The sequence below is a fragment of the Sorex araneus genome, chromosome 2 (assembly GCF_027595985.1).
Source record: "Sorex araneus isolate mSorAra2 chromosome 2, mSorAra2.pri, whole genome shotgun sequence".
Lineage (NCBI taxonomy): Eukaryota > Metazoa > Chordata > Mammalia > Eulipotyphla > Soricidae > Sorex > Sorex araneus.
In genome coordinates this window covers 42,176,381-42,203,710 of record NC_073303.1, presented here as the reverse complement: position 1 = coordinate 42,203,710, position 27,330 = coordinate 42,176,381, and the positions used below count along the sequence as shown (strand labels likewise).

General features: G+C 58.0%; 1 protein-coding gene across 2 annotated transcripts in view; it reads left to right on the top strand.

Moving 5' to 3' along the window:
• The first annotated feature begins 8,212 nt into the window (after positions 1–8,212).
• BICD2 (BICD cargo adaptor 2) overlaps positions 8,213–27,330 on the top strand; it is a 29,244-nt gene continuing 10,126 nt past the window's right edge. For both annotated transcript variants that reach the window (XM_055126428.1, XM_004620106.2), the window contains exons 1-2: positions 8,213–8,529; positions 25,681–25,893. In XM_055126428.1, coding sequence (XP_054982403.1) covers positions 8,290–8,529; positions 25,681–25,893 — 453 coding nt within the window. In that variant the 5' untranslated portion in view covers positions 8,213–8,289. The remainder of the gene's footprint in view (positions 8,530–25,680; positions 25,894–27,330) is intronic.

Below are 27,330 nucleotides of genomic sequence, written 5' to 3'. Positions count from 1 at the left end.
TCATAACAACTTCAAAAGGAGGCGTTGTCGGAGACGACAGCTCAGCTCCTGCAAGCCCTCGGGGGATAAGGTGTGGGAGCAGCAGCGACACTGTGGATCCCAACCCTTTGTTGGCCTGGGCTTGTGTGTGTACGTCTGTGTCTTGTGTTTTAAGGAAAAGAAAAAAACATCCCAAAGTTTTGAAAAAAATATTCAAAAAATATGTATAAATTTTGTTTGTTTGGGGGCCACGCTTAGAGATGCTCAGGGCTGACTCCTGGTTCTGCACTCAGGGATCACTCCTGGTGGTGCTCAGAGGACCATATGGGATGCTGGGGATCAAACCCGGGTCAGCCTCAAGCAAGGCAAGTACCCTATTGCTCTGGCCCCAGTATATTTTAAAAATCTTAGTTGCCTCTAAAGCAAAGAAACGTGTGTGTAGCTACTCAGTGTGTGTTAGAACTGAGTGTTAGTGTGAAGGAACGGGGATGTTCCTTTGCTATATCCTAGGCCTCCCCGTTAACTCCCGGATTCACCCTGAACAACCTCCACCCAGCGGGCTTTACCCAAGGCACATACAGGGGAGGAATTCTGATCTCTGATATCACATTTTGTCTATCTTTTCTGGAGCTAGGTGGGGTTAAGTACACAACTATTTGGTCACAAAGATAGTGCAGCAGATAAGGCACGTGCCCAACTTGGGTTCGATCCCAGGCCCAACATATGGTCTTCTGAGCACTGCTAAGACTGATCCCTGAGCACAGAGCCGGGAGCAAGCCCTGAGCACAGCTGTGTGTGACTGGTAGAACAAAACTTACCCCTTTCCCTAAAATGTACACAAATGCCATTGGGTTGCAGTCGCGTACAGTGTTCAGTATAGTGACAAGCTCTGCAGGTTTGTGGCTTACAGTAATCAGCTATTCTGTAGAATGTAATTGCAAATCGGGAGGCGTCAGCTAGGTTTGGGCCCTTCTCTCTACTGTCTGCATGTTGACATCACTCAGGAGTCATTTCCCAGAATGTGTCCCCGTCATTGAGTAATGAGCGACTCCGTCCCATTCCTGGCATAAGCAGGTCTAGCCTTCACTTGGCCACTTTCTTTTGTCTCCCAGGAAGGAGTGTGATGGGTGAAGTTGCTGCTCGGCAAGTGAAGTCACTTCACATTTCTCAGCTTGTTAAACTCAACAAAGCGGACAACTGCCACACAAATGAAAACCCGAAACCACATCCATTTTAGATGATGCATTGTAAACAAAACAATTGAATAAGATGGTTTTCATCTTTTTACGACTAAATTTTGCATCCTGAGATGGTTGTGAATTCACCTGGAGCCGTAAGAATGAATCCAGAGGGGCTGGAGCAGTAGTATAGTGGGGAGGGTACTTGCCTTGCATGTGGCCCTCCCAGGTTCAATCCCCGGCACTCTCTATGGTCCCCTGAATGCTGTGAGGAGTGAATGTAGCTGCAAATCCCTGAGCACAGGGCCAGGAATAAGTCCTGAACACTGATGGGGTGTCCCCAAAACAAACGAAAATGAACAAAAAGAACAAACCAAAAAAAAAAGGACAAATTGTGTGGTCTTCACCCATTTCCCCCGGATGTTGCTGTTTCTTTTGCATTAGTTTTTGTTTTTTTGCTTTTTGGGTTACACCTGGTGATGCACAGAGGTTACTCCTGGCTCTGCACTCAGGAATTACTCCTGGCGGTGCTCAGAGGACCATATGGGATGCTGGGAATCGAACCCAGGTCGGCCATGTGCAAGGCAAACACCCTACCCACTGTACTATCGCTCCAGCCCCCCCTTTTTTTTTGTTTTTTTTTTGTTTTTCTTTTGCGCTAGTTTTTTTTGGGCACACCATGTGGTGCTTGGGGGCTACTCCTATCTCAGTGCTCAGGGGTCACTCTCGGTGATGCTCAGGGAACCAATGATGCTGGCCTTTGAAACCCAAGTACCCACATGGGGCAAATAATGTGCCTAGCCCTTTGTGATATCTCACTGGCCCATCTCTCCAGTTCTGGTAACCAATGTCCACTCCACCCATGGCATTCTGCTTCCACATGCCTCTGTCCTACTTGTGCATTTTGTCACCGGTGCGTATTCATAATGCGTTCAATCAAGATGCAGGGTGTTCCCATGAGGAGGGGCCTTCTACTGCCTTTTCTAGCCACACCCCTGTCCCTCCCCAACAACCACCACTGTTTCTCCACCTGGCTATTATTTTCAGAATGTTACATAAATTTTAATTACACCATACATTGTGTCACTTTGGGTTTGTTTTTTTGTTTTTACTCAGTGTAAATCCCTGGAGATTCACCAGGTTGCTGTGTATCAATCGTTCATCCCTGCACTTTGATTGCCCAGGCGTAATTCTTGGTATGAGTATGTCTCAGGATTTCATATTTTACTTCATTTAATTTTCTTTTTGCCCTTTTTTCCTCCACAGGTTACCCAGGAACCCAATAAAAGCACTTCTTGAAGTTGTCTCCCATTTTACCAATACATCTGCTAAGATCATTTGTGTAATGCATAATGTTTGGACATAAGCTCTTTCTCTCAGATAGTTGCTGAGGAATGAAGTTGTCACATGGTGATAACATGTTTGGTTGTAAGAAAAAGCCAAGTAGTTTTCCAGAATAGCCCCTTTTCACCTCCCCACAAACCCTATATCAGGGGTTTAGCTCCTCTACTGTTGTCACATTTGTTGTTGTCAACACTTAAAAAAAATTGTTTTAATCATTCTTCTGTGTATGTTGTTGTCCTTTGAAATGGAAATTTTTGTTTGGTGTTTTGGGCCAGATTCGGCAATACTCAAGGCTTACTCCAGGCTCTGTGCACAGGAATTACTCCCAGAGGTACTCGGGGGACCATATGGGATGCCAGGGATCAAATCCGGGTCAGCCATGTGCAAGGAAAACACCCAACCAGCTGTACTATTGCTCCACCCCTGAAATAAATTTTAAACATGGGTCATCATCATCATCATTTGTCCTAGCCCTGAGATTTTAGAAGCCTCTCTTTACTCGTCCTTTCCAACAGTGCTGCATTGGAGGCTCTTTCAGGGTCAGGGGAATGAGACCCATCATTGTTACTGGTTTTGGCATATGAATACGCCACCACGGGGAGTTTGTGAGGCTCTCACATGGGGTCAGGAAACTCTCTGTAGCTTGCCAGTTTCTCCCAAAGGGAGAAGTAGGCTGTAAGATGTCATTTCCAGGAGCTTGGTTTTATAGTCTCTGGATGTTGGCTGTTGGTGGGATTACACAGCGCCGGGGGCATGGATAAACATGGATATTACTTAGAAACAAGAACGGTATTACAAGTAACAAAGTCATGTAATCAGGCACATGAGAGCAACTGATAGATGCTCAGTTAAAATTTAAAAATAGGTGAAGCATGGGGTCAAATGACACATTGACTGGTCAGGCACTATGTCCCCAGTAGTGAAAGTCACCCAGAAGTAGGTATCACTCAGACAACTGCCTGGCATATTCAGAGCAGAGATGGATAACTGAGTTTTCAGTCCTCCCATAATTTATAAAGAAAATATCCACAACATTTTCACATAAAAATGTGAAAAAAAGGGCCAGGGAGATAGTACAGCGAGTAGGGCCTTGCACACAACTGATCTGAGTTCAATTCCCAAGCCCACCAGGATGTGATTCCTTGAGTGCAGAGTCAGGACTAAGCCTTAAGCACCACCACATGTGGCCACTAACCCAAAAAATAAAATGTGAAAAAAAGCATTTAGGAAAATTGCAAGTCAGGGAGATTGTACAGAGGGTGGAGTGTTTCCCCTGCATGAATCCTCATCATTCCATATGGTCCCCCCACTTCTCCAGCAGGAGTGATCCCTGAGGCAGAAGCAGGAGTAAGCCTGGAGCACTGCTGGGTGTGTCCCAAAAACTGATTGAAAAAAAACAACCCATTAAGAAATCAGAATACAATGCAGCATAATCCATTCAGCTTAAACTGTCATCAACAATGTACTTGTGGGGGGAGGAGAGGGTGTGAGCCATACTCAGCAGTGCTCAGGAGCTATTCCTGGCTTCATGCTCAGGAGTGACCCCTGGTGGTGCTCAAGGGACCACAGAGAGTTTCAGAGATAGAATTCAGTCAGCTGAATGCAAGGCAATTGCCTTAATCCCTCTACTGTCTCTTTGGTCCCCACTTTTTTAATCTCTCATATTATTTACTTGGGGGAACATTCCAGAAGGGTAGTGCTCAGGCTTGGAAATGCAAGCCTACTCTCACACAGGCGCTGTGTGGGATCACAGAGCTGCCAGGATTGCATTGGGAGGGATTCTTGGCTTCTAAGGCAGATTGTCTTAGGCAACTTTCTCCAATTGCCCTCTGATACTGCCCTGCGAGACACATGAATTTTGATGAAGTTCAGTCCGTCTATTTTCTTGTCTGATGAAGTACAATTCATCTATTTACTTGCCATACTTTCAGTGTTGCATCAAGAAATCATTGTGGAGTGTTGTTGAGATTTCTCTCTACGCTTCCTTCTAGTTTTCCAGTTTTTGCTCTTGGTGCTTGAATTGTTGAACTTTTAGTGTTGAGTTCAGGTTGAAGATGGGGTAAGATAAGTGTTTAACTTCATTTCTTTGGTTTTTATCTCCAGTTTCCTAGGGAAAAAAGTCTGTCCTTTATCTTTTGAATGGCATTGGTACTTAGGTTAAAAATCAGCCAACAAAATAGTGCAACAAGAGAGATAGTACAGCGGATAGGGCACTTGCCTTGCACTTGGCTGACCCAGGTTTGATCCCTGGCTTCCTGGATGGTCCCCCAAATATCACCAGGAGTAATTCCTGAGTGCAGAGCCAGGAGTAACCCCTGAGCATCGCTGGTGTAGCCCCCCCAAATTAAAAACTGCATATAATCAATCAACTACATATATGAGGTTTCTTTTCCCCTGTGCTCCAGACTTTGTTCTATATGCCTTTTTTTTTTCTTTTGTGACAGAACCACACTATTTTGATGACAGTTGCTTTGGCATGTTTTGAAATTAGGAAGTGCAAGTTCTCCAATTTTGTTCTTCTTTTTCAAGATTGTTTTGACTATTTGGGGTGCTTGAGATTCCATAAAAATCTCTAAAGATTTTCTATCTCTGCAAAAATTGCTGTTGGAATTTCTCTTTCACTAAATCTGTAGAGTTGGGGCCAGTGAGACAGTACAAGAAGTAATCCACTTGCCTTGTGTGTAGCCATGTTGGCTGCCACCTGATTTGATCCTACCACCACATACAATCCCTTGAGTACCATCATGGCTTACTCCTGAGCACAGAGCCAGGAATGGCCCAGAAGTACTTCTGGATGTGCCCTCCCCTCATAAAGCAAACAAAACAGGAGTTAAACAAAGTTATCCTATGAGCCAGCTATCGCTCACAGGTATATTTGAAGAACTAAAAAGAGACTCAGAGACTTACATACCACATTCCTTGCCTCATTCACAATAGTCAAATGATGGCAACAACACAAGTGCCAATCAATGACTCCAAAACCAAGTGAATACAAAACAAGCTATACAATGGAACATTTCAGTCATGAACGGGAATGCAGTTCTGCTCAGGCTGAGACATGAAAGCACCTTCAGTGCTGCTGAGGTGTAATAATCGCTTCTCTGAATCTGACCCCACTGAGCTGAGAGTGACCACCTAAGGCAGCAACAGGTGCCTAGAAGAGCTGGTGAGGTTCAGTCTAGACTACACACAAGCCCCGCTTTCTCTGCTGCACCTCCACCCCCCAAAGCTCTCCTCTCTCACAGACTTGGTCCTTAGTAAACATCTTCCACTTCAGACTCTGAGCAGTCGCTTTCTGCTCCCAGAGAACTTGAAGAACACACTTCAAGTGAGTCTATTCCACACCAGATGCTGACGCGCATGTTCTGTTGTGACAGTTTTACAGCCTGATGCCCATAGCTCTCCTGCCTCACCTCCTGACGCACAGTTACATGCACACATATGCATGCACTTGCTCGCAGGCCTGGGAACAAACACTTCATCATGCCCTGAATTCACCTTTTGTTGGGAGGTTTTAGGGCCACACCCAGGGATGCTCAGGGCTTACTTTTGGCTCTATACTCAGGAATTATTCCTGGTGCTGCTTGGGGTGCCATATGGAATGCTGGGGATTGAACCTGAGTCAGCTGTGTGCAAAGCAAATGTCCTACCCACTGTACTATCACCCTTCTTGTCACTTCTGAGCCATGCTTACCAGTTTCTGTCCCTCTGGAGCCCGTTTCCACACTTGTGAGCCCAGCAAATGCCCGAGTCCTGCAGAACCCTGCTACCCAGATGCAGGGAGTCAGCATACCGACAACTGCGCAAGTTGCATCTGGGGAGGAAGCAGCCTAACAGGAAAGGGGTTTGCTCCTCTTCCCATCTGGGTAGAGAAAAGACTCTGGGGATCCAAGGACGGGCTGGCTGGAGGGGCCTAGGGAGCTATTTTGTTGTTGTTCTGGGTCACACTCGGCAGTGCTCAGGGCTTACTTTTGTCTCTATGTTCAGACATCACTTTCGGCAGGGCTTCAGGGTCCATATGGGAAACTGAAATGGAACTAGATCAAGTTTTTCCAGTCCCACAAAGTGCTTTGAAAGAAATGTTATGATGATGCTGAAGTGCTCGCAGCCCAGTCCCCAACCTACATAGTTGAACACCCTGGTCTTTCCCGAGGTCTTTGTTTACAAGACAGAGAGAAAGTACAGAGGATAAGGTGTTTCCTTTGAATGAGGCTGACCTGGGTTAGATCCTATACGGTCCCCAGCACTACCGAAAAGCAAAAAGAGAGCAGTTAATGTGGGACTTCACAGCCTTTGCTCCCAGGCCAGTGCTCATCCAGTCATCCTTGGTGACAGGCAAAAGTATGGTCCTTTCCACCTGCCAACCTGTGTGTGCTGGGCCAGGAGGAGCATATGGAATGCAGAGTGAAGGATCTCTAGGCAATCTCAGCTGCTATCTAATTGCCCTTCTCCAGTATTTACAATAACCAATCATTTAAAATAATACATTTGCAGTGCAGATTAAGTTCAAAATTGTACATGTCGTAAAAAAGACACTGCAGACAGTGCATCCAGGTTTCAACTCTGTGACAATCTCGTTTCCCATTCTTCTTTTTAACTTTGGCTAATAATCTCTTTCAGATATAGTTCAAGGTAAAATTGATCCCCCTTGTCTTGGCTTCTTGGGCGAAATTTGCATCCTCATTGTCTGAGCCCGGGCTCCGTCCTTGGACACATCCTGTCACTGTAGACAAGTTCTTGGGATTTCTCTTCGTGTCCTTCACATTGTCCTCCTCAGAGATGGTATCATCCTGCACGAACCCGGTCACTGAGTGCTACAGCATGGTCCTCCCATTTCCTCAGAGCCTCCAGCTACAAGCTGAGGCTGCTCGCCTGCCTGCCGCCCCCAGGAAGGCGCGGGCGAGGGGCCGGGGAGTCGGGGTGTGTGCTGCGGGCGGCCGAGGTCGGGACCCGCATCTGTACCGCGGGCCGTGCAACGTCGGGCGAGATGCAAGGAACGTCAGCCCGTCCTCGTCCAGCCTCCGCCCGTCCTCTCCTCGCATCCGTGCGCTTTCCAGACTGAGCTTCTTCCACAAGTCGGGACTGTCGGCGTCAAACGGGCAAACCAGGCCCCCGGCTGCTGGTCGTGAAGGCCCCACACAGTCTTTTTGACTCTGAGAAGATCACGAGTCTCCACATGCAAATTAAACACTGGGCCACTGAGAGGACTCGGGACTGCGGGGAGAAATGGCTGCTTCCAGATCTGGGTCACAGAGTAAAAATGAGCCTGGAAATCCGGCCGCGACGCCCCTAGGAAGGACGCTGCGGCCGCAGAGACCCGCAAAGCTCTGAGGGGCGATCGCCGACAGCGCAAGGCCAGCGAGGGACCGGAAAGGGTCGGTCCTGCCAGCTCGTGACATAAGCGCCGTCGACCAATCACCGCAGGGGGAGACCGCGGGGGAGCCAACCGGCGGCGCGCAGGCAGGGCCGCAGAGCCCCTCCTCCAATGAGAAACGGAAGCCAAGGCCACGCGCCGGAAGCCGCCGCTGGCCGCAGTCGCGAGCCAATCACGGCCCGAGGGGGCGGCGCGCGGGACGCCGGGCGCTGTAGTCGCGCGGGCGGGACTCCGGCCCACAAAACCTCGCGCGGACTCGGCTGCAGCGCGGCAGCCGGGAGCCGTCGGGCTGGGCGGCGGCGGCGGCGGCGGCGGCGGCGGCGGCGGCGGCGGCGGCGGCGGCGGCGGCGGCGGCGGCGGCGGCGGCGGACGAGCCGGGCCTGCGCGCGGAGCCGGAGCCCGGCCGCGGCCACCATGTCGGCCCCGTCGGAGGAGGAGGAGTACGCGCGGCTGGTGATGGAGGCGCAGCCTGAGTGGCTGCGCGCCGAGGTGAAGCGGCTGTCGCACGAGCTGGCCGAGACCACGCGCGAGAAGATCCAGGCGGCCGAGTACGGCTTGGCGGTGCTGGAGGAGAAGCACCAGCTCAAGCTGCAGTTCGAGGAGCTCGAGGTCGACTATGAGGCCATCCGCGGCGAGATGGAGCAGCTCAAGGAGGTGAGCGCAGGCTCGCGGGTCCGCGGCGACGCTTCCCCCGCGCCGGCACCCCGGGGCGCCCGGCTCCACGGCCGGCGTGTGCGAGCGCGCCTGGGCCTCGGCGGGCACGAGTGGCACCATCGAGCGAGGGCCTGGTGCCCTCCGCGGAGCTCGGGGAGGTGGGGGCGCCGGAGTCCGCCGGGCTAGCCCGGGCCGGCGTCTCCATCGCCTCCAGCCGTCCCAGCGGCCGTTTCCCGTCTGCGAACAGCTGCACCGGCCGCCGCTGTGGCGTCCCCGCGCGTTCCCGGGCCGGCAGGGAAGTGGCGGGGGCTTCCCCGGTGCGTGTCCTCCCGTACTCGCCGCTCCGGGATGGGGCTCGCCTCCAGCGGCTCTCTGCTGCCCACCCCTCCCACCGCAGGCTGTCTCCAAGAAGGAGAACAGGTTTGCAGGGTTTGTCCTAGAACGCGCACTGGGGAGACTTGGTGCACCCCGCATTGCTCCTGCTGCCTGGTGTTAGTGCTGCGCCCTCCCCCGGGGCCCCGGCCCTGTGCAACGGGGGTTGGGACCAGGCCCTGCCAGATCTCTGGTGTGTGGCTGCGGGGTGCCCCGGCATACCTGCTCTTTTGCCTGCCTGTAAGGGTCGGTGCGAGGGTCCTGCACGTGTGGGGGTGCCTTGAGCTGTGCATTGTGCCCCTTCAGTTGACCCCTCCTCCCCCAAGGAGACTCTTGGCCCTTGGTCTGTGTCCCACCCTCCAGCATCCAGGACCTGCCCTTGGTCTGTGTCCCACCCTCCAACTTCCAGGCCCTGCCCGCCTGTGCCCAGCTGTTCTGGGTCAGGTGCCTGGACCATTTGGGAGCTTGGGCACGCGTGGGCCTGGAGGGGCGAGGGTAAGCAAGCTCTCCTTTCACACCTGCAGAGTCAGTGCCACCGTGAGGCGGTGGGGGAACAGAGCCATGAGGAGCAGACAAAAGTCCCCTCTTGGTGTAGGACAAACCCAACCTCGGGGAGCCTTCCCAAGACAGAGTGGTAGCCCAGAACTAGGAAACTGGCACTGTCGCCCCTCCATCCTCTGCTTTCTGGGCCCAGGTCTTGCTCTGTGTGCACGGCCAGGAGGGCCCTCTTATATGTGTGGGGAACCCCTGGCCATCAGGTACAGTGTAAGAGCTAATGGGTCTTCCCATGGGAGCCAGATCCCCAGGGCCCCTCTGCAGCCTTACGGTTCTGTTTGCTGAGTGTGTTGGCCCGCGGGCTCTGGAGGACCAGGAGGGAGACGCACCCCATAGAGATCCCAAGGACTCGGCCAGCTGGACTCACTGCCATGCTGACGTGACATTCAGGACATAGGCCTTGGACATGACTGAGGGGCCGGGCCTGAATGCCACTGCCCCTGCTATGGGTGTTCAGGGTGATCCCTTTGGCTGTCCCTGTGAAAGCTGGAGGAAAGGGATGGTCTTCGTCAGTGTTGGCAGTTAGCTGGCGCTGACCTGCCACCCATGAGCACAGTCCCTTGTCGGCTCACGTGGGCCAGGGTCACGCTGGCTGGAGTTGACTCTTGGTTTCAGAAGACAGTCGTTGGGCCCTGCCTCCGCCTGTGGAAGGTGAACTGTTGTTTTGAGCCTATTTATTTTTTTCCTTTGGTCTTTTAGCTATACCCAGAGATGCTCAGGCTTACTCTGTGCTCAGGGATCACTCCTGTTGGGCTTGGGGTGCTGGGGATGGAACCTGGGTTAGTTGTGTGCAAGACGAACACCCTCCCTGCTGTGCTCTTGCTCCAGCCCTTGAGCCTCTTTCTTTCTTTCTTTCTTTCTTTCTTTCTTTCTTTCTTTCTTTCTTTCTTTCTTTCTTTCTTTCTTTCTTTCTTTCTTTCTGCTTTTTTTTGGTGGTGGGGGATCACATCCAGCGATGCTCAGGGGTTACTCCTGACTCTGTACTCAGGAATTACTCCTGGCGGTGCTCAGGGCACCATATGGGATGCTGGGGATCGAACCTGGGTTGGCTGTATGCAAAGCAAACACCTACCCCCTGTACTGTACATAGCTTCAGCCCATAGTCGGTCTCTTAAATGGAAGCATGTTTGGTCACTGACAGGTCCTGTTACCGACAGCAGATGGGAATGGAGGGGGTGGCAGACTTGATACTCCTGCCTTGTGGATGGGCCTTGTTGGAGGGAGGGAAGCTGACCTGGCCTGGGTAAGCAGGTTCCTGGCAGGAGCTGGGGAGGGGCCGTGGCTGTCCTGACCCTCTGATCCCCCCTGATCCCCTCAAGCGTGTGGTCCCCACTGGCTTGTTATCTGGTCCCCTGGTTCTGTGACTGCTCCAAGCCGGCCCGCTGGCTCCATCCTCAGGTACCAGCTCCCCTGCCCAGAGCACTGGGGGCGCAGGGGAAATGGGCCTCTGAGCACTCTGAGTGCTCACTTGTTCTCAGGAGTGCCAGCACGGTTCCTGCAGGGAGACCCAGGCAGGTGCCAGCAAGTGGCCGGACCCTTGCTTCCTTTAATGCCCGGAGATTGGGATGGCCGCTGGCTGCCCCGGGGACCGCTGCAGGATCTTGGGTGGCCCGTGTCTGTCTCTGGGAAGCGGCAGGGAAGCTGGGGAGGCCGCTGCGTCTCTGCTCTGGGCACGGCGCTGTCTCTGCCCCCACCTCCTTGCCGCTCCCTGCGTTCCTGCAGCCCCACCTGCCCTCCAAGGCTTGGCCGCTTCTCTCCAGACTCCTGCACCCCAGTTCCCAGGTCAGTCCCCTCCCATACCCCATCCAGATGTCTCCTCCCGGGTATGAGTGTTCTGTCTGCTCACCCCTGCAGGTCTGGAGTCGCGGGTTTCTGTCTTACCTCGAGGTCACACTCCAGCACTGCTGCGTTTGCGTGTTCAGCTTGTTTTGGCCTATACTCTTGCAACAGCTCGCCCTCCCTCCGTTCCCTCCCTCCTTCTCTCTCTCTCTCTCTCTCTTTCTCTCTCTCTCTCATTTGACTCTGTCATCAGAGAGATTCCCTCCCCCCTTACTCTGCACCCCTTTTTCCTCCTCCCCCTCCCTCCCTCAGGAGACTTCACAACTACAGGTTTTTCCTGGCCCCAGAGCCATTGCTGTAAGGAACCTGGATCTCTCTCTCTCTCTCTCCCTCTCTCTGTCTCTGTCTCTCTGTCTCTCTGTCTCTCTCTCTCTCTCTCTCTCTCTCTCTCTCTCTCCTCTCTCTCACTCTCTCTCTCTGCTGAAAATGGCTTTATTTACTTCTTAATTCTGGGTCGCATTCCCCCCTGCATCCCTCCACCCCTCAGCCTGCACCCAGCTGTCTACTACTTCCAGCCCATGGCTGTGTGCGCGGAGTCACTCCTGGCGGGACACAGGACCATGTGGTGCTGGGAGTTGAGTCGGGCCTCTGGTGTGCCGTGTGCGCGCGCTGGCCCTGGAGAGCTGTTTCAGAGACCAGCCTGGGGGCCCGGTGTTTGCTGCTGTCCGGTCCCTCGGCGGGCAGGGCCTGCTCCAGGCCGTGTGCTGTCCCTGGGTGCCCTTCTGGAAGGACCTTCACCCCCATGTCTCCAGTTTGGGTCCCTCTGCAGACCTAGATGCGTTCCCTCCCTGGTCCCCGCGGGGACCCACCTGGCTCACCCCTCCACGCAGGCGTTGGTGCAGGTGTGCCTCAGGCCAGGAGGTGGCGGGGGAAGAGGCCTCTGTCGCTAGTGTGCGGCACTTCCCCGCGGTTCCTCGGGTGGTGGCTCTTGATGCCACTTGTTCCCAGTGTTTCCTCGGCCAGCGCCTGCCGCCCCTTCCCCTCTGGCCTCCTGTCATCTGAGATGGATTGCTTTGCCAGGGCTGCCCGTCATCTGGGGACACCCTGGCCTCCAGGACGCTCTGAAAGTGCTCTATACATTAGCCTTGTGCTCTGTTCTCGTCTGACAAATGCACGGTGTCAGTTTCCTCCCCGGCAGTGTCAGGCAGGGCTTCCTTTCCACTGCCCTAACACAGGCCCCTGCGCCGCTCCGGTTGGCGCCCACCCCCAGGCCCTCCCGGGATGCCGTCTCAGCCTCCTCTCCGGCTCTGTTGGCTCCGGAGTGTCTCGTACCCAGAGTCCACAGTCTGCCCGGTGCAGTTTGGCGCCGTCAGCTAGCACTTGTGCTGAAGATGCATTTCTGTTCTGTTTGGTGATGTTAGAAGGGTCCTTCCAGGCAGTCCCCAGGGGCCCATGGGGCTAGTGCCTGCTTAGCTCCCCCCGGAACACCAGGGCTATCTCAGTGGTAGCGCCGGCTGCCCGGGTCATACCTAGTGGTGCTGGGGTGGGGTGGGGAGCAGGTTTGCGCTAGCCACTGAGGAATATCCTCTACCCTGGTAACTTTCGGTGTTTGGGCTTTAGGCCCACACCCACCTCAGGGCTCGCTCTGGCTCTGTTCTCAGGGATCACCCATGTGGGCTGTTGGGGACTGGGTCCCTCATAGGGAAAGCAGGTGCGTTATCCTCAGTGTCATCTCTCTGGCCCCCCAACAACTTTCTTCAGTCACAGAGTTATCTCTCATTGTCCACATATACCACTGCGTATTTCTTCATTCAAACTGGGTGTCTTGGCTGCTTCTGGTATTTTGGGCAACTGTTAGTAAAGTTGCTGTAAACATCCCTGAGCCACTGTTTGTCTGGGTGAAAGTTGCCAGCTCGTGGGTGCTGGACTCAGGGGCACTATTGCTGGACCTCAGAATTTGAATGGGTCCATGTTCCTGTTTCTGAGCCCCTCGCTCCATGACCGCCCGTGTGTCCAGGCCGGTGTTTGGGGTCTCAGCCCTTCTGTTAGCGCGTGGTGGGATCTTGTCAGTCTGGTCACGCTCCCGAGGCCTGTGTGCGTCACCTGCTGTCTGCTGCCCGGGACCTCTGTCGGGACCTGGGGGGCAGGTGGGGTTTGCATTCCTGTCCACCGGGCTCTGTGACTGCTGCAGGTGTCGGGGGCCCTCTGGGGAGCTCGGGTAGGAGCGCCGCCAGCATGGGGGCCCTCATGGCTGCTGCTGTGGCCTGGGCCCTGGTGACCCTGCCGTGGTGAGGGCGACACCCAGTGCCGTGCCTCTGGCTCCTCTTTCAGCCGGTGCCCCTTGCTGACGGGCTGGCGCCGTGCTGGTCTCTGGGCAGGTGGGAGCCTGCACCTTGCTACCCCCTGGGCTCCTTCCTGTCCTCACCACGGCACCCAGGGGGCCTGAGAGGGGCAGGGCAGTCCACGTGTGCCGTGCCCAGTGAGAGAGCACCCGCCGCTGTGTCTGTCTGCAGCCAGTGTGACCTGCTTGCCCACGGACACCCCAGAGGGGGCTGGCCGGCTGCAAGCTGTCGATGTGCCCCGGAGCGTGAGGGTTGGTCCCAGGCCTGCCTGCGTGTCCCGGGTGCAGGAGCCAGGATTTTGTGGGGACTGTCGTCAGCCCCGGGCCGCAGCTGGCCGGAAGCCTATGTGCTGACATGGGCAGTTGGGGTGCGGGCAGCTCTGAGTGGTGCCAATTGGGCAGCTCTGAGTGGTGCCGATTGGCTGGACCCCGCCTGTCCCCCATGGCCTGTGCTCTGAGCACAGGGGACCGTTTGGACGTGGCCCAGGGCAGCTGTGATGGAGTAGCCACCGCTGTGGGTGTTCTCCTTCCTGTGGCAGTGCCCTGGGGTGACTGAGGCCAGAGGCTGCGCACAGGTCTCCTCCTGGGTCTGGGGGAGTTGGGGGCGACGGGCACTTGGCGAGATTCCCAGGGCCAGTGCCAGGGGGGTGAGGGCAGGCGTGGCTGCCTCATCACCACCCTCACCTTGGGGCGCAGCTCCCTCCCTGCCTGACCCTTCCCGCACTCCCCACTCGGGGTGCCTAGCCCAGGGGAAGGAGGGGTGCTCCGCAGGGGCGGGCACTGGAGAGGCAGCCTCGGCCCCTCAGCAGGCGGCATCGGCGCTGCCTTCCTGGGACTCCCGTGGGGGGTGGGCAGGAGAGGTCTCCTGAGGCCTGTCTGGGCCCCACGCACCTGCCCCCTCTGCCCCCTGCAGCACCCCGCCTGCCCGCAGAGACTTCCTCAGTGCCAGGCACTTTCTGTCTGACGGAAAGCGTGGAGGCAGAGGCCACGGCTGCCCTGAGTGCGTGGGGCCACTTGGGCCCCGCCGGCTGGCTTGTGGGTGTTTCCCTCACGAGTGGCCGACCCAGGTTTGATCCCCAGCATCCCTTATGGTTTTCTGAGCACTGTCAGGAGTGATTCCTGAGCATAGACCCAGGAGTCACACCTGAGCAGCACCTGGTGTGACCCCAAAGCCAAGAACCAAAAAGCGCCCAGCCCTGTCTGATGAGGCATCCACGGGGGGAGGGGGGGGCTGGGCTGAGCCCCACTGCAGCCTCCCGCCGCGGGCCCCGGGACTTGGAGTGATTCTGGGTGCTGCACTGAGTGCTTCTCTCCTGCAGTCGGGCCTGTTGGGCTCAGCGGGACGTGCAGGGCCCCGCTTGTGCGTGTCCCTGAGCAAAGACAAGGGCGCATTTGGGGTCTGTGGTGGTGGACGGGGGCCCACACCTGCCCCGGCCCCAGAGCCAGCCACTGTGTCCAGATGTCCGAGTCACCAGTACCTTTATTGGGTGCCCGCTTTCCCCTGTCTCTGCTGGCGTGTTGTGGCCTGAACACCTGAGAGCACGACTCCCTCTGCATCGGGCCCCCCCGCCCAGGTGTAGAACCCCCAGGGGCGGCTCCTTCCCCCTCGGACTCTCACCTGGGAGGAACTCCGGGGGTCCAGACTTCCCCTCGGGCCCATGTGCACCACCCTGTGCCTGCTGCCCGCTGTCCCTGCTGGGCCGCGTGCGCCTGGCTGGAGGGAGCAGTGGGCAGGGCGGCCCAGACCACCAGGTCAGCCACAGCCTTTGCTGCTCAAAGGTTGGACGTACGCCCCCCCCCCCCCCCCCCACACACACGCACACACACACACACAGAACTGGAACATGTGAATCACCAGGTGTCTCCGGCTCTGCCCGTGGACACTCCTGTGCCAGCCCTGTGCCCTGCACACACCATGCCACAGCGAGGGCCGGGTTCAGCTGGGCACAGGCCCCAGAGCAGAGACAGACACAGGCTTGGCGCCTTTGTGAGACAGCAGGAAGGGCAGTTTCCGGAGGGTGGGTGACCCCTGTCGCTGGCTCCGGGGCTGCTCAGCAGCGGAGGTACACGGAGTTGGGGTGGGGGGTCTGTAGGCGCGGGTGGTGTCTGGGGAGAGGAAGGCGTGTCCCTAAACCAGCATGGACAAGGCGGGGGTTGTGGCCCCTTTAAAAGTAGAGCTCTCGTCTCAGGAAGTGACAGTGGAGTGGAGTGACATCAGTTATGCAGAAGAATCCCACAAACAAGGAAGGGAACTGTTGGAAATCTCATGTTTTCTGCAGTCCCCAAGCTGCGACAAGTGAGAGCTGCTCGAGACATACCAGCCTAGGGACCGGAGCAGTCGTGTGGGCAGGGGCAGGGCAGTCCAGGGTTGGATCCCCGCATCCCATATGTCCCGTGACCCCTGAGCACAGAGCCAGGAGTAGGTCCTGAGCACTGCCGGGCCCCAGACCAGCCATCCCAGCACCACTGCAGCACAGGAAAACTAAACACGGGTATCTTAAGCCGTGTCGCAGCAGGGTGGACATACGGAGCAAAACAACAGGAAACCGAGTAAACAGAAAATAGAAACATCTCAAATCAAAACAGGGGGATTGCTGCCAAGGGAGCCTGCTGGGGAGGGGCTGAGCTAAAAATACAGTAACAACAAAAACTGGACAAAGTAACCAGGCGCGAGGCACCGGCTTAGGCACAGAAAGGCCAGGCGAGGTAAAAGCAACAGCAGCCACACTGTAGTGACGGTCCCCTGTGAGCCAGGCAGGAGCTCCCTGGCAGCGGGCTGTGTGTGGGGTGTCCCCTCCATCTACCTGCACCCCAGCCCTGTCCCCCTCCCTCCCCAGCACCCCCTCATCCCTACACCCCACCACCGCGCCGCCTTGGCGAGCCCTCCGAGCCTCCATCCCAGGGGCCCGGCCCCCAGACGCCCGGAAGCTCTGGACCGCCATGAGCAGAAGTGACGCAGAGACGCCTTCACTGCCCAGGAGCTCGCCCAGCCAGGCGGTGACACCAAACCCGCCCTGGGCAGGGGCCACCTCACGGGGGGAGCGCAGAGCCACGGCTGAGCATGGGGACGTTCATTTTCTCTCCTGACTTCCAGAAGGACATCTGTACTTGCAGCGACTTCAGACATGGAGAACCAGAACAAACCCAAACAAGTAAAAGGACGTGTTCGCCCCCACTTGTGGAGACGGAGTCCCCCAGGCCCTGTGGCTGGGCGGGGAAAGCCAGCACACTGCCTGGGAGAGAGGAAGGAAGGGGGGAGGGAAGGAAGGAAGAAGCAGGGGAGGGAAGGAAGGAAGAAGCAGGGGAGGGAAGGAAGGAAGGATCGAGGGAGGATGGAAGATCTGAAGATCAAGATTTGGGTCCCTGTGCCGTGGGCTGTGGTCTCCCAGGCTGACATAGGGAGGGGACAGGAGGGGCTACAGACTCAGACGATGCTGCTGTCCCCCCCAGTTCTCAGAAGTCACAGTGTTTGTCCCTGTGCAGGTACACGTGCCAGCTGTGTCTCAGGGCTCGGGCCTGGAGGCTGGCACCTCATGGAGCCCCTTGCCCTCCAGGGTGGCAGAGTTCGAGAAGCGACGCCAGCTCGCCAAGGCCAGGGTGGCTGTGCAGACTGCTAGGGGCCACGGAATCTGCCTGGAATCTACTTTGGAACCCAGACGTGGGTCCCTCCTGGCACTATCTACTGGCCTCGCCCACGGGGCCCCCTGAAGGCTGGCACTGGTAATTGCTGATAAAGGTTGATGGGTGCTGATAGCACCCCCCTCCTGCCCGCTAAGGCCTTGTGCGGCTGTCTGAGGGCGCCGGATGTGAGTCTCCGTCCACCGGTGCCTGGTCTAAGGAGCCCATGAGGGGCCTGGCTGGAGCCCGACCCAGAGCCCTGGCCCGAAGCCCAGCAGAGGGGCGGGGATGGCAGCTGGCCACCCCCGAGTTCCTGGGATGCCTCCGCCCCGCTGCGGTGGAGGGGCCAGCCCCGCGTAGCCTGGGAGTTAAGTGTGCCCGGCTCGGCTTCCCTGTGCGAACTTCCTGGAATGACACCTTAGCTCCCTGGAATGCTGCAACGGGCACTCCCGGCCTGGCAGGTGTCCTGCTCGCTGCCCCAGACGCCAGACTGGTCTGGGAGGGGCTCCCCTGCTGTCCAGGGAGGCGTGTGCTGGCTGGGGGCCCGGTGCTCCCCATGTGGCTGTGTTGGTGGTCAGCAGCCCGTGCAGTGAGGTCCCCGTACCCTGGAGAGGGTCCCCACATGGGTCCACGGCTGCCGTTGGTAGGCTCGGCAGGGCCTGTTACAGCCAAGGGCCCGGCGTGGACCTTGGCACCGAGTGGGGGGGTCTGAGCCCAGGCAGTGGACTGGTGCCCGCTCCCTGCTGTGGGCGCTAGCCTGCATGGCTGAGTGGAAGGGCCTCTTGGCCAGGACAGTCTCTCAGTCCCTCCGGGGGCAGTTTGACATCAGAGCACTTTCTTTGGTCCCCGCGGTGAGTCTGGAGAGGCCCTTTCAGGACACCTGCTATAGGACTGGCGCGATGTCAGACACGGGGCCTAGGGGTCCCGCTCGGGCCATGCAGGGCTCAGCATGCCACCCCCTCATTCTTGCCGGCTGCCCAGCCCTCCTCCCGTGCAGCGTGGCTCCTGGTCTGACCTCATTGTTCCTGCACCTGGCGGGAGCTCTGGGGTGAGGACTGTATAAATGAGGGGGCGTGTTCCCAGGGCCGGGGGTTAACCCGTGGGACGGGGCCACCAGAAGAAACAGGGCTGGGGGCAGGGAGGAACTGCCGACACCTCTGGGCGTGTCTGTGAGGGCGGGTGTTGCTGACAGGTCTGCTTTGTCTCCCAGGCTCTCGCCAGTGTGGGTGTCCGTCCGTCCGTCCGTCGTCAGTGGGGAGGGGGTGGAGGAAGGGTCACTTCCCACTCCTGTCTGCTGGCGCCCGCCTGGCGCTCCTTCCTTGGGGACCTCTGCTCGTTGGTTCCCAGCCATGGGCTTGGAATGACCTTCCGCTCTTCGTTCTCTGTCGCTTCCGGGCCCCCACCCGCAGACCACACACAGCGGCACCGGCAGAGAAGCCCCCCACTCGCAGCATCTGTTCTGGGCTCTGCTGCTCTGTGGCCCTGGCTGATGCGGCATGGAGTGTCTTCCTGCCTCCTCCCTGCCGCCCTCCGCCTGGAGGCCTGCTGGCAGCCAGCCCTGGGCTCCTCCTGGGCCCCGGGTCTCTGCAGAGGGGCGTCCTGTGGCTCAGGAAGAGACGGGGTGGCCTTTGTCTCAGGAATCTGCGCCGTCCTCTGCCCCCGCAGGGGCGTGTGCCTCCTCCTTGGGGCCTCCTGTGTGGCCCTTCCTGGCTCAGCACCCAGCGCACCTTAGGGCCCCTCGGGCCGGCGGAGGCTGCCTGTTCAGGTGGGCCCAGCTCCGCCGCACTGCTCGCTCCCTCGGTGCCTCCCTGCTCCTGTCTTCTGCCGAGACTCGGAGTTGGACCCTTCAGTCGCTCCCCTCATTCCGCCCTTACCGAGGCATGGCCCGACTCTCGCACGGGGCTGAGTCCAGAAAGATCCCATGAAGGGCCTGGGGCGGGCGGCATGGCTGGGCAGGGCCGGGGTCTAGGCGCGGCTCTGGTTACCGACAGCGCCGCCGCGTCAGACCCGCAGTTTGGTGGCAATGCTTCACCTGCTGACAGGAGACAGTGAGGGATGCCACGATTGGCGGCACATCAGGGTCCTGTCTGGAGCCTGTTTCAGGAGAGGCCTTGTCCTCGCCCCAGCTTTCCCTGTGTCACGCCTGTCCCCTCCTCGCTCCTTCCTGGGGGCTCTTGCAGTGACATAAGGATAAGCGGGTGTGTCAGGGATTCCCCGGGCTGGGCTCTTGGACCGTCCCTGTCCCAGCCAGCCCTTGCTTCCTGCCTTGGGCCTCCCGGCTCTCTCTGAGCCTGCGAGCTCCGGCTGCACCCTCCGCTCAGGCGGGCAGTGCCTGCTGGGCCCTGGCGCACAGTGCCTTTGGGGTGTCCACATTCACTTGGCATGGGCCGACTTGAAGCCAGGCCAGTCATGACCTCACACTGCGCTTGGATGACCTGAGCAGCGGACAGGGTGCGGCCAGGTGCCTCTGTCAGGGCCAGCACCGGCCTGCCCGGAACCAGGACAATCCGGAGATATGTGCGTGCTAACAGGGTGTTCCGTGGCCCACAGCAGCCGGCCGCGGGGCAGGGCGCAGGCCAGGTGGGCACATATGGCTGCATGAGGCGGTGCGAGGGCAGCGAGGATGTGCTCGTGACACCTGGAGGGGCCGTGTCCGCTGCCCACCCATTGTGCTGCCCCGTGCTCTGGGGCCAACGAGGCAGGGAGGTTCTCGGGCCGCCATTAGGGCCCGCACTCCTGAGGCCTATGTCACCATCGGCTTCAGTGAGGTGCGCTTGGAACATGGCGCGCTGCGGATGGCTTATTTTTATTTAGTTCTTTTCTCTTCATTTTTGGCCACAGCCTGTGATGCTCAGAGGTTACTCCTGGCTCGTGCTCAGAGACACTTTTGGAAGTGCTTGGGGGACCATGAGGGGTGCCAGGGATCGAACCTGTGCAAGGCAAGAGCCTAAACGGCTGTACTATCTCTGGCCCTAAGCCTGGGTATTTTAGTTTAGTTTAGTTTAGTTTTGTTTTTTTGAGGGGGGGAGGCTTGGCTTTTCGCTGAGTATAATTTTGAGATGGATCTATCTTAATGTGTATCTCAGTAGTTATTTCTCTTTGGGTGGGGCAGGAGACGTTATGGGTGGGTCCACAAAAAAAGTAGTATTGGAGTTGTTTCTGGCTTAGTGCAGTGGGTTACTTCCCAGGGTGCTAAGGCACGTGCAGGACAGGGGTTGGGCCCGTGTCTGCTGCATGGGAAGCCCGTGTTCTCGCCCGCTTGGCTTCCTCCCGTCCGCCAGGTCCTTCTGTTGGTTGCCGAATAGTCATTCCGCTTGCACCTTCTGTAAAAATCTGTTTGCCTACTGATGGTTATTGGGTGTTTGTCACTTTGTTTTGGCTCTTCCAAACTGATGCCTTTGTGCGTGAGTGTGTGTGGACGTAACGCTTGTCTGTCTCTCGGCTGCATACCCAGGACTGGCCGGCATGCCATATGCATAGACCAGGTACCTGCTTCCCAGAGTGCCAGATTCTGCCAGTGGCCTCCCACCAGCAATCGTGTCACACCAGCAACCATCGCAGTTCCTCATGTGGTGCCCCTAGTCGGCACTCAGAGGAGTGTGTGCATGGTTTTTCTCCTTCCACTCCTAAACATGTTTGAATTTTGTTTTCCCCATAGGCCCTGCCCCTAGCAGTGACTGCAGGCCTGACGGTGCGGTGCCCAGGCTGCAGTAGGGCCCCCAGTGCTGGCATGGGGCACATGGTGCCGGGCATCCCACCCTGGTCCTTGGACATGTAAGGCACGTGCTTGGCCACAGGAGCTGTCATCCCAGCCCCTGGACACTCACAGCTTTGTTTTCACTGACCTCCTTTATACGATTCACATATCTGCCATTATTCTGTGTGTTTGTTTATGTTTTATTGAGTCACCGTGAGATCCAGTGTTACAAAGCTGACCATGGTCAGGTTTCAGTCATACAGTATTCCAACACCCATGCCTTCACCTGGTGCACATTCCCCACCACCATTGTCCCTGTTTCCCTCTTGCCACCACACTTCTCCCCCACCCCCCGCCACCGTCTCTGTCTCTGTCTCTCTCTCTCTGTCTGTCTGTCTCTCCCTCCCTCCCCCCTTTGAAAATAACAAAATATAGTATGAGACCAATACCCAAGGACACAAACAAGGGCCAGGAGGCTTGGTCCACGGTTGGAAGCCCACCTCAGACCCTGGGGGAAGGCAGTGGGATAGAGAGGGGACCGTCGTGACAGAGATAGTGGGAAATGATCCTCTGGATAAGAACTGCGTCAACCTCTCAGTACCTGTATTGCAAATCTGCCGTTTTTTGAAAAACGGGCCGTCCAGTGCTTTTGGTTGCATTGTCTGTCACTGTAACAGTTTGAAAATCTTTCCATTAAGCCCGTAAGATATCTAAGCATTCATCTGCTTTCTCCCTCTATGGATTTGACCATTTTTGAACAATTCATAAAAAGAAAAAACTCGTGTTCTTTTGCGACTGCCATTTTTAAAATGTATTTTCAAGTTTCATGTATTTATACCATGCATCAGCAACTCCTGCCTATTACCAAGTGTGGACGGGCTACATTTTATTTAGGCATTTTGCAGTTGGTGAACATTTAGGTTGTTTCCACTTTTTTAATTATAAACATTTATATAAGAGTTTCTGTGTGGATTTACACTTTGATTTCTCCTGGGCTTATTAGGAGTGGGGTTGCCGGGTACTTGGTAACTGTGTTTAGCTCTGAGAACGCCCCAGGCTGCTTTCAGTAGCAGCTGCGCTGCTTTGGAGAGACACCTCGGAGAGATGGCGCATTCAGTTCCAGGCTGCCGAAATAAAGTGAAGACGGCCATAAAGCTGGTCACATGAGGTCTTCTGGTTTCCCAGTGCATATAATAGACCACGCTTAACACCGTGCCGGTGTCTTTGGCTGTGCAGTAGCACTATGTCTGAAAAAAAGTACAAAATTGTAAAATGTACAAAAACTTTAAAAAACTTTTAAATGCCTCACTCAGACGCTGTCCATCATCTTAGCAGTCAGCATGTCGCCGTCTCTGGGCCTGGCATGCCCCAGGCCCCCTCTGCTGCAGTCGCCCATGGCCCTACTGTCAGCACAAGAGAACCCGGTAGTAAGGACAGATGGCCCGTGCCCAGATAGTTACATGTCTGTTGCCTTCCGTCCTGCTGTCCATCCAGTGTTCTGTCAGGATTGATTTCCTGCTGCGGGTGTTGCCGTCCTGTTGGTGACGGCTTCTTTCTGCTGCCAGAGTCTTCGTCTCTCCTTGCCTTGGGAGCCGTTTCTGGGCCAGGGTGCCCGTCCCATCATTCGTCTGGGTTGGTCTTCCAGAGCTCTTGTCCCCCATTCCCGGCCCGTTGGAGCGACTGTCACCGTCCTTGTGCGTGGCCTCTGCGGGCACCAGCGCCTTCTGGGGCTGCTCTGGCCACCTCCCCTGGTTTGGAGCATTTTGCCGTCTCCGCCTAGGTCCCGGCTGTGGCCTGGTGGGCTGTGAGTGTTTGTGGCTTACCATCATGTGTGAGGTTTTCACGTCATTGCTTGTGGGTGTTTGTCGTCCCTGCGCCTGCTCTGGCCCCGTGCTGACCCTGGTGTGTCTTCCTCCTTGTGCTGGCTGTCGGACACACTGCCTCTCCTTCGAGTTGGCTCATCTCAGTCTCTGTGCGGACACTTCCCTTCTTATGCTCGGAAGCCCGTGCTCTCTGTTTAGCAGACGGCGGCCTCGGAGACGGGGAGAGCAGCACCTCCACTGCTGCCCGGCCCTGCCGCCTCCGTCTGTCCGTCTGAACTTGCTCGGGTCGTGCTTCCTCCCCCATGCGGGTAAGCGGGGCTCGGGGCAGGGCCTCTCACTCCTCTTGGGGTGTTGAGTGCCTTGACCGGGGCGATTCTGCCAGCTTGCGCCCTTCAGCCTTGTTAGTTGGGCAGAGAGTGCTGACCAGCCCTGTCTGCCCACCACTGTGTGACTGGTGCCTGCCGCCCGCCGGCCCTTCCCCCCGGGGTTGGGATCTCCTTCTGAGGGCGCATGTGCTTCCCCTCCGCCGTCTCCTTCGCTGGTGCCTGCTGGTCAGCAGACCGCGTGCACCACGTCGTGTCTGATTGCTCTCAGCGCCCTTCCAGGGGGAGAGCCAGCCCCCAGGACAGTCTCTGCGTGGCTGGAAGTCGGGTCTCCGCCTCTGCCTAAAAACTCTGCTGGACACTTGCGGGCCCCCGGCCGGAAGTTGGGCAGCAGCGGGAGGCCTGGCCTCCCGCTGGCCATCGGCCATTCTGGTGGCGGCGGCGTTGCATCTGGTGAGCCATCTGGAGCCACGGCCGGTTCCTCTTCCCAGGCCTCCAGGAGCTCAGCAGGCGCGGGCAGGCCCGGGGCTGCCGTGCCATTTGGCCGCTTGGCGGTGGCTTGGGTGGGGCAGGGCCTGTGCATTGGTTTGTACGTTGGTTTCCCCGGGGCCGTGCAGGAGGCAGACTGGGAGCTGAGCTGGCTCGGTTTAGAAAGACCCATGACTTCCACGGGGCCGGCCGGGCCCGGCTGGAGGGCCGGCGTGGGAGAGAGCCCCGCTCACAGCCAGCTCTGCCCGCCAAGAAACGAGGTGTTCTGACAGGCAGTGCTGAGGGTAGCGGGGACAGAGCAGCAACTGTACGTCAGAACCAGAGACTCCGACACTGGTTACCAGGCTACCGAAACTGCAGTGAAAATAAAAACAAGACGAAGGTGCCTGTAAGACAGACGGAGGGTTCCCTGGCCTTGGCGTCAGGGATGACTTTCCCATTGGTGTTTATTGAGACCCGGGTGGTTTGCAGAACCGCTAATGATGGACTCTCATGCAACAGGATGTTCTAGGCATGATTTCATGTTCTGATTTTCATGCACAGGTTGTTCTATTCCAGTTCCCCCAGTGTTCCAGGGTCCCCTCCTGTCCGCCCCAGGCCCCTCCCGCACACTCCCAGCCCAGCTCAGTAGTGATGTTTTTCCCTTAAACCTCCCACTGAAAGAAAGACAGTGAGAGGAGAGAGAGGGAGAGAGAGAGGAAATGAGCCCCTTCCCCACATTCCCCCTGGGGGGCTCCCCACTAGTGCTGGGGCCCAGGGTCATGGCTGGGTGCATAGGTCTGGCTGTCCCGCGGGGGGCCTGGCAGTGCCACATGGCTGGGGTCAGCAGGGCCCCCACCGGTGCTCCGGGGCCACAGTGCCCAGGGCCTGGAGCATCAGGCATGCGGGGCTGCGCGTCAGCTCTGAGCAGCCCCGTATCGGGTGTCAGGGTAGGACCATTTCGGCCGCAGGGCCTCCCGTGTCTCCCTGCGTGCGTGTCTCCCGGTCCTTCCACGCGTGGGCCCCTCTGCCTGCACAGTTCCCGCTTCCGCAGCAGCGAAAGCCGCCTCTGTGCTGCTGCTCTCCCTCTGGGAGACGGGGTCCCCGGGAGGTTTGGCGGGGGGCTGCCACCACTCCAGGCCCCAGGACCTTGTCCTGCTCTGTTGGGGGAAAGCCGAGCAGAGATACAGTTCACGGGAGCAGGCAGGCTCCGCTGTGCCCCGGGCCCTGAGACCTGCGGTTGGGCCGCCCCGGTCACGCACCCCAGCCCCGCGCACTGTGTTCTCCTTTTATTTAAACACCATGTGTTAGGGGCTGGAGCAACAGCGCTGTAGGTGGTGCATTTACCTTGTGTGCCAGACCTGGGACCACCCGCACTCACCGGAGTGAGCCTGAGTGCAGAGTAACGTCTCACCATGGGAATATTAAGAGTTGTTGTCTAAGGATTTATGTTTGTTGCCAGTTGAGCTTTCTGCATTATTGTTTCTGTTTATTGAACTTAGTTGACTTTTGCGTTACTGTCTAATTTGGTGTGTGCGCCTATGGGCTGTCAGTATTGTGGAATTTTCATTTGCTCCTACTGGGATGTCAGTGTTACAGAACTTGTATTTGTGGCCACACAGTCCAGAAACCCCAGGATCTGTCCCTGGGCCGTGCGCTTACACAGTAGTAAGGTGGCCGCCAGGGCTTCCAGGAGGACAGGGAGCCGGGGTGGGGGACTGCCAGTCCCCCTCCGAGAGGATCCCGAAGTTCTCAGTCCAGAAATTGGTGTACCTGGAATTTTTAGCAGCTTGGCGTCTGCAGAGCTCAGCAGTGAGGCGGGGGAGCGGGGCCGTTGGATGGTGGCTGCCGTGGGGGTGTGGGCGCAGCTGCCCATCCTCCTCCCGAGGGCACCCCCGGGTTCTCAGCAGAAGCCCGCACACTTGGTGTGTGATCTGCACCCCTCTCCCTCCCAGTCTGCCCCGGAGGGCTGGAGTGTTAGTCTGGCCCTGTGCTTTTGCCTCTCTGCCCTGAATGGGGGGCGCGGGGTGCTGGGTGGGCCTTCTCAGGGTGGCAAGTCACTGGGTGGCCGCCTGGGCCTGTGCCCACCTGCCTGGCTCGGTCTCTAGGGCTGTGTAGCTGCAGTGCTGCCTGCTGAGGCCAGGGCCTTCTCCTGACCATCCGTGTCCCTCACAGGCGTTTGGCCAGGCCCACACGAACCACAAGAAGGTGGCCGCGGATGGCGAGAGCCGGGAGGAGAGCCTGATCCAGGAGTCGGCCTCCAAGGAGCAGTACTACGTGCGGAAGGTTCTGGAGCTGCAGACGGAGCTGAAGCAGCTGCGCAACGTGCTCACCAACACCCAGTCAGAGAACGAGCGCCTGACCTCGGTGGCCCAGGAGCTGAAGGAGGTAACCGCCGGCCGGTTCTCACGGCGCAGGCTGGGGACCCACCCCGGGTAGTGGGAGGTCAGCAGATGGGTCAGGGCGGCGATCCAGGTCCTGCAAGGCTGCGAGGGATGCTGATGAGGTTTGGGCCCGAGCCCAGTGGCCAGCAGCTGCAGGCACGGCCGGCTCCATCCCCCGGGTCAGGAGTGGTGAGGCCTGTGGGCCAGAGGCGCGCTGGGCTGAGTCCCGGCCGGGCGGCTGCTCGCAGAGCATGATCTCACTTCCTCCCGAGGGAGCGTGCTGGTGGGCTGCGGGCTGGCCACCCCCAGGGAGGCTCCGTCCAGCTGCCGCCCGGCTTCCCTGCGCCAGAAAAGCCAGTTGCAGCTCTGTGCCCACCCGGCATCGCCTTGTCATCTGCACGGTGACTGCGGCCATCAGCGTGGTTGTGGCATTGTCTGCACTACTATTGTGGTCACCCTCAGTGTCCTCCCATCCACCCCACCCCCCCTGCACACGCACACACCCGTCTCCTGGGAGGGCCTGTCCGGAGTCTCAGGAACTGCTGACTCCGGCTGTGAGCGGCAGGAAACGCGCTGAGCTTCAGGAGGGGGGGCTGGGGCGTGGTTCTGCAGAAGCTGCCCTCCCCCGGGCCTTGATGCTCCCCCGGCTCCTCGGCATGACTGCGTCCTTGTGGAGCCCCACACCTGCTGCCCCAGCCTGACTGGAGGACACGGCCCCCGTGCCCAGTGACCGGCGCCCTCTGACACGGCCCCCAGCCTTCCCTGGGAGGCTGCCTCACCCATGGCCTCTGCTCAGCCTGCAGGGCTGTTCCTGCTGCCCCTCCTCCACGGGTGGGGGGCACCAAGGGGCAGCGAGAAGGGCTGATATGGAGCCCGAGGCCCCCTAGCACGAAGCTTCAGGCCCTCCCTGCTTGTGATCTTGGGGTCCCTGGGGTTGGTCTGCTGCCACCAGGCCTGAGCTGAGCCTGTGTCCCGGCCGTGTGGGCCGCTCATGCAGCTCCCAGCTCAGAGGAGACTGAGACCTGCCCCGCTCAGCCTCCGGTGCCCGAGCATGCGCGGTGGGGTGTTTGCGCAGTGTCCCTTTCCTGCCCAGACTGGGAGCCGGCGGTGGCTTCCTGCAGTGGGGGGTCCAGGCTCCCAAGCCCCCGGGAGGATCTGGCCACCCGTCACGAGCCAGGGTGGTGGTAGGGCAGAGTGCGGGGCAGGAAGGGGCAGGCAGGGAAGTGTGGGGCTGAGTCAGGCCAGTCCTCAGGGCAGGGTGGACACCCCTGCCCGGGCAGTCTGGGTGAGGCCAGGCCATCCCCGGCTCTCACATCCCATGGGAAGCACTTGCCTGCCCGCCATGTCAGGGTTTTCCCAGGCACCTGGAGAGGGTCCCCCACCCCGGCCCCCCAGAGTCTGGACACCCTCAGCAGCTGTGGCTGTGGGCACTGCTGGGCAG